This window comes from Nicotiana sylvestris, chromosome 2, assembly GCF_000393655.2.
Source record: "Nicotiana sylvestris chromosome 2, ASM39365v2, whole genome shotgun sequence".
Classification (NCBI taxonomy): domain Eukaryota; kingdom Viridiplantae; phylum Streptophyta; class Magnoliopsida; order Solanales; family Solanaceae; genus Nicotiana; species Nicotiana sylvestris.
In genome coordinates, this window is record NC_091058.1 from 114,632,693 (window position 1) to 114,639,390 (window position 6,698).

Sequence of the window (6,698 nt, forward strand, 5' to 3'; positions counted from 1 at the left end):
CAGCAGTCAACTCACTCCCTTCATCGTGCTGACCCGTTCATTCTATGCAGCAAAACTGATTAGTTGCCAGGTCTTCCGGTCATCCGGTGGTTAGATGAAAGGATATATTTCTTTATTTGGGGAAATTCGATTTTAGAATAAGTCATATAAGACTATCAAATTTCAACATAGTATCCTCTAACAATAAGAGCGCGATTCCTGCTTAGAAACAAATGAACTCATGTCGCACACCACCGGTGACTAAAGTTGTATCAATGTGTGATTCCCTCCGCAGTGGACTTGAAAATTATTTGATGCAAAAAACTTAAAAAGACTGCAGTTCCAGTTGCCATTTACTCTTTAACGCACAAGTTTATTATTCTAGAACAAGTCCCTATAAAAAAACAATTTACTGCAGTATAGCAAAAGCTTCAAATTTCATTTGACCAAGCACCATATACAGTACTCAACCTACAAAGCTTGGTCAAATTAGAACAAACCTTGTTGAACTAATGGACTTCAAATGCCTCTTGCAGTAGTTGCACAATAGCTTCGACAAAATTAGCTATCAATTGAAGTTGCCTTAATCTTACAAACAGGGATCGCCTCATTCTTGCTTAAGAGCTTCCACGTCGGATGAAGATCGATATCATGCAGGGACACTTTGTCTTCAACATCAAGCTGACTTACATCAACCTCAATTTTTTGAGGTATATGCTCAGCTGGGCACAAGAACCTTAGAGTAGGTCTTATCTTGTTTAAAGAGCCACCTGCTTTCACATTAAAAGATAATAATCATCTTCTTTGAAATTGCAATAATCATCTGCATGCCGGATTATCTCATGGAGTAATGCAAAAGGCAGCACAGCACTGTTTCAAAGCATATCAAAGAGCAATAGTAATCTAGTCCAAGACAATCTATGCATTACAGCTCCCTATTAACATTTGTAACAATTGACAACAACAACATACCCAGCGTAGTCCCACAAGTGGGGTCTGGGGAGGGTAGAGTGTATTTGTAACAATTGACAAAATAACAAAAATAGCACGTCAAAGAAACTAAGAAAATGATGGTACCATAATATTTCGAACAAAGAATTGCCATTAGTTTCCACTTTCGAATGTCAAGACAACAAGTAGTATATAACTTAAGAAGGCAGTTACTTCACAGAATTTGGACAGAAAAGTTAATCTCATTAAACAGGATAACCCTTCCACATGCAGTTATTGAGAAGGCATGTTTTTGGAGAAAGCATATACAAAACAGCTTTGGTAACATATCTAGGTTTAAGCCAAATTTAGCTTATCATGGGTTTCTATTAGAGAAAGTTCAGGCTTTGCAGTATCTTAGGTGAACTACTTGGAAAATTCTCGTTCACATATTTAGGAGTTCCTCTTATTATGTTCCAAGGATACAAAGATAGGAGCTTACTAACGCCAGAACAGGAGTTTGGAATTAGACAAATACAGTAGAGTGTTATACTTGTTTTCTTTATAAGAATGTTATACGTGTTTTCTTTATAGGAGTATTAAACTTGTAGAGACCATCTGCTTCCTTTGATATTTAAGTTCAATGTTTTAAGCTGTTTGCTAAATGCAGTTAATATCTCAATGGATTAAATGAAATACTCCCCTCGATACCCTTCAAGACAGCATATATGCCATGAGGTTGCAGAGTAATCAAATTCCTCAGTTTACCTGAGTATGCTCTTCCACGGTAATATTACCTCATAAGGTTATTAACAAAGAAAACAGTAAAAATACTCTCTTTCAAATGATCTTCCTTGGTCAGAAAAGGAAATAGGAGTTCTTGGATGTTTGGACATGCTGGCTTTGCAGGTTCAAATGAGCCCATAGGTGTTTCTGATAATAATTGGCAATACTTTAGCAAACTACCGCATATATACAGAAGCTCATATATATAGTTACAAACTCAAAATGTTACAATATGTCACTCTTGTTCGATAATAATCATTGTTTGACGGTTTAAATTATGACTAATTTGAGATTGAGGTGTAATTGATTAGTTGGTTTCACAGAAACAATTGGCAAACAACTACATATATAAAAAATAGTGTTGTGAAAGAATTCTAACAAGCATGCTTCACCATTTTTCTTTTTCATCAGTCTACAAATGACACACTAGAGTATTTCAAAAAACAGTTTCCGAAATGAGATAGGTCCTACTAATTACAAATGATTGACCTTTCTCAGAACAATACGCTTGTCCATAAGCAAAGTGGAAAGGAATTATGGAGAAAATAAAACATGGAGATACAGGGAGAAGAAAAAGACTAAACCTTTCTTGAGACCAGGGCACTCTTCCTCCCCTTTGAATACAACAGGAACGTCCACCTTTAATTTTGTTCCCTCTTCCGCCCATACGAAGACCAAATTCAATATCTTCCCAGTCTCTTCATCCCTATGAATCTATGTAAATAACAGAAAGAAACCATGAGTTAAAACTACCACCAACTACTATCCCTACGACAATCCATTTGCAACACTGCCAAATGATTGACATAACTCTAATTTTAAAACAATTTCCTAATTCAAATTCATTAATCTATTAAAATGTAACCTTTAAAGTACTTTTTTCTATCAAACTAATTCTTCAACCATTCTGGAGTACATTTTTTTCTTTATCACTACAAGTCAAATCAATATCTTACACTCCATACAAAGCCAAACGCAGTCATATTAACTAGAACAAAGGGAGTAGCCGACTAGCACATGAACGAATGTACTGAATGAACACGAACAAGCATCACTTGCCTTAATGGGAAGCACATTTCCGGATTCAAGTAAAGTTGACGAACCCGAACCTGCCCGGATCTGAAGGGGAAAGGTCGTAGAATAGAAGAAAGGGAGATCAACCGACTTAAGGATCGTTTTTATCTGCTTCTTTTCAGTTGTAAGGAGGAACTTTCTAGAAACAGAACTTGCGGCCACAATAGAAGTAGGATCGTTAGGTTTTGATTGGACGTAGTTCTGTGCGAATACGATGGCCGGAATACGACCTTGGGCTCGGTCCCTGCTGGAAACTCTGTTTCCGGTGACCTCTCTAGGAATGGCTTGGATTGTGAAATAAGATCTCCGGTTTGTTTCCTCCGCCGCCCTCCTAGCTCCGGCGGTGGTTGCCACCGCGCGCCACCATTTCGACATGATCTTCCTGTGAAAGCGTCTATGGGGAAATGGGTAGCTTCAGTTTGGAAAATCCGGGTTAGGGTTCTGTTGCATACAGTTTGGAGGGTTTAAGCTTTCTGGGCTTTTGTGGGCTTCTGATTGAGTGTCTGCCCGACCTTTAATATGGACTATAACTTCTCTTTGGGCCTTAGGATAATGGGGAAGCCCAAATCTTGAGCCTTTGCATCAGATGTGGAATTTCTAGCAAATGATAGTGTACTCTCAATCCGTTCATAATTTAATGACTAGGTAAATATTCATTTTGGGTCAAAATGAGTTCTTATATTAACTCATCCAAAAGAATAGGTTAATTTGGACTAGATTTCTAATCCAAATAAACCCCAAGACTGCTTTGTCAAAAAGAAAAGAATTCAAACGACTGATTTTTGACCATTTGATTTAGTTTTATTGGGTACACAAATTTATCGTTTTTAACAAAACAATTCGTATTTTGTTATAAATATAATTATATTATGAATGTTCATTTAGTACTCCGTTGTAAATAAGTTTCTTGAAGAAGCTTATCCATATGGGAATTCGCCGTAAATATGTTTATCTATTTGGTACTCTATTGGAAATAAGCCTCCTAAAGAAGCTTATCATTTCGGTACTCCGTTATGGATAAATATTATCCCCGGTAGAAGATTATCTATATCTGGTACAGTATCAGCTTACAAGCAACTTACAAGTAGCTTACACAACAGCTTGTAATAGCAACTTACAAACAGCTTACACAGCAGCTTGCAGGAGCAGCTTACACAACAACTTCCTTTCTTCTATAAATAGAGGAGATTTCAGTTCATTATGTACATCAGTTTGAAAATTGAATAATACATTAGTTTCTCTCTATACTTGTCTTTACTTTACAGTCTTTATTTTATAACACGTTATCAACATGAGACTCTACCATTTTGAGCACTTACTTCGAATTTAATTTCTGTTTTAGTGTTCATCTCCGGTGTGAGGCTATGCTTTTACGTCCGTAGTTAAATCTTGTTCATTTCAAGTATCATAAGGAAGATTATATCCTTAAGGTGGTGAACAATACGTTGGTTTTGTTAATTTTCCAACTCTATGAAGAGATGAAATCCTTCTGATGTCGTTTCTCAAAGATAAGCCTTATTAATTTATAATTTTATTTGATTTCTTTCATGAACTTGAAAAATTATGATTATTATTTGTGTCCATCACATGCTAATGCTAAGAAACTAGTGATGCAGGACTTCCGGGTATATTATGATTTGAAATACAAATTTGAAGACTAAGAAGGCAATGGTACGTTGAATCAACTTGCTGTGTTACGTGTTATGTATACGTATTAGCATATAACAACTAATTTTTTTTATACTTGTTTTCATGATGTTGTCATCTCCATACAAAAATGACAAAGTGGATAACATTGTTAGGTCCACTTAAACTTCAGTAGAGTCTCCAAGAAATATATAGCAACCAGTAGTGGCAATATTTCCTAAGTCTTGTTATTGCTTAATTTTATGGTTCACTTGGACTCTAGTAGAGTACGGCCGCTAAAACTGGCAATGATTCATATATCTCATTGTAACTAAATTTTATTAACCATCAAAAGTGGTATATGCCTATGACCACCAGAAATGATAATTTAGGCTTATTATGGTTACAATTGAAGATAAGTTTCAGAAAATTCTCTATATTATATTTTCACGACCCAATTTCCCACCGTTGGATTTCGTGACGACACCTACTCTTAAGGACTAGGTAAACCTAACATTTACGAAAGAACAACAATAACAAATAACATCTTAAACTTCTTCTGGAATGAATCCTTTATACAATGAACATATTTCCAAAACCCGGTAGTATAAGTCATAAGCTCTACAGAATTAACTACCACTTCTATATAAACTATTTAGAAGAGAGTGAAAACAGTTGAATACAAGTAAGAAGGTGACTCCGAAGCCTACAAACACAGCAGCAGGTTTACCTTGAGTCTTTTCAGCAATAATCCGCATAGCTACTAACGATCAATACCTGGAATCTGCACAACAAAATGTACAGAAGAGTAGCATGAGCACATCACGGCGGTGCCCAGTAAGTATCAAGACTAACCTCAGTGGAGTAGTGATGAGGAACAGTCAAGACACCTACTGGTCCAATAAACTGTGCAAGTATAAACATAGGAACGACGGAACATGATGTATATATATAAAGACTACACAAAATGACTAACAATACTATAATCACAATAAGGGAAGAAAACAACAAGCAATAGCGAAAATACCAAAATAATGATATAGAAGAGCGAGCGAAAACACAAACCCAAGTCCAAATTTTCAAAACAAAGGAAAAGTAAGCCATAACCCAGAACCTACGACAGTGTTCACATAAGGTCTTAGCCAACAAACTCCGCGAAATACCAAATCTCAGACAAATTGCAACTCACTGGTCTCAATACCGGAACCCTAATACTTGGCCTCTTGTGCCCTCATCACACCTCATGGTTATGCTGACAACTCACTTGCTAACTAGATCCACTCTCACATATATAACAAGTAAACGAGGGTATACATCTATACTCAACTATATCAGGAGAACTTCATATCCAAAGGGGAGTGTTCAACTACGTGTATGCTTGTGCAAGTGCTCTAACATAACTCCTACCAACTAATAAGCATAAGGAAAAGAACGGACAACACGTAAGATGTTTTCTCACAACTTTCACGAGATAAAACTCATACAGGTAAGCGTACCACAACACAGTATCAAACAACAAGAATTCCCTCAGGCCATCACAAAACATCACAATCAATCCCTGGCATAACCCACCTTGTCTCGCCACATGTGCTAATAATAACATAATAAGTGCCCGCCTTGTTTTGCCACACGTGCATCATAATATTCCCACCTTGTCTCGCCAGATGTGCAACCCACATATAAGCATATATATATATATATATATATATATATATATATATATATATATATATATATATATCACGCCGCATGTGCAATATGTCAATAGTAGCAATAGCAAGGCAGTAACCTCATGCAACCCCATAACAATAACCGCACAATAGAAATCTCGTGCATCACAATATCAACAACCGCACGACAGAAACCTCGTGCACAACCACAATAAGTACCACAACAACAATGACAATATATACAACACCACGACAACTAAATCAATTCGAGAACTTTCGATCACAAGGAGACGGTAAAACTAGCTCACAAGGAATAACCACAATAGAGAATACTAAGCGTAATAAGAACAACTTAACAAGGGAGAAAATAATGTGAAGCAACGATCCCACAATATGTAGTTCAATAACAAGGAAGCTAACATGAATCAAATGATTCCAAATAAGGAAATGTCAACTAAATATAGGATACCTAAACTTCTTGAAGGTTGGGCAAATTACGAAGAATATACAATAATTTCAATTAAGGATGAGCAGTGGGAAGATAATCATAACCTCAGTTAAGACTAAACAATTACAGGAGAGATAATAATGGTTTCCAATAAAGACAACCAGTTATGAAAGATAGCATGACAA

At 36.2% G+C, this 6,698-nt stretch overlaps 1 protein-coding gene across 1 annotated transcript; it reads right to left on the reverse strand.

Annotated features, from left to right (window-relative positions):
• Positions 1–304: 304 nt before the first annotated feature.
• LOC104229534 (uncharacterized) lies at positions 305–3,256 on the reverse strand. The gene is made up of 3 exons (XM_009782187.2): positions 2,755–3,256; positions 2,280–2,409; positions 305–749 (listed from the first exon to the last, which is right to left on the reverse strand). Exons 1-3 carry the CDS (start codon positions 3,142–3,144, stop codon positions 541–543), a joined length of 729 nt encoding a protein of 242 aa, XP_009780489.1. The 5' UTR covers positions 3,145–3,256; the 3' UTR covers positions 305–540.
• Positions 3,257–6,698: the final 3,442 nt, after the last annotated feature.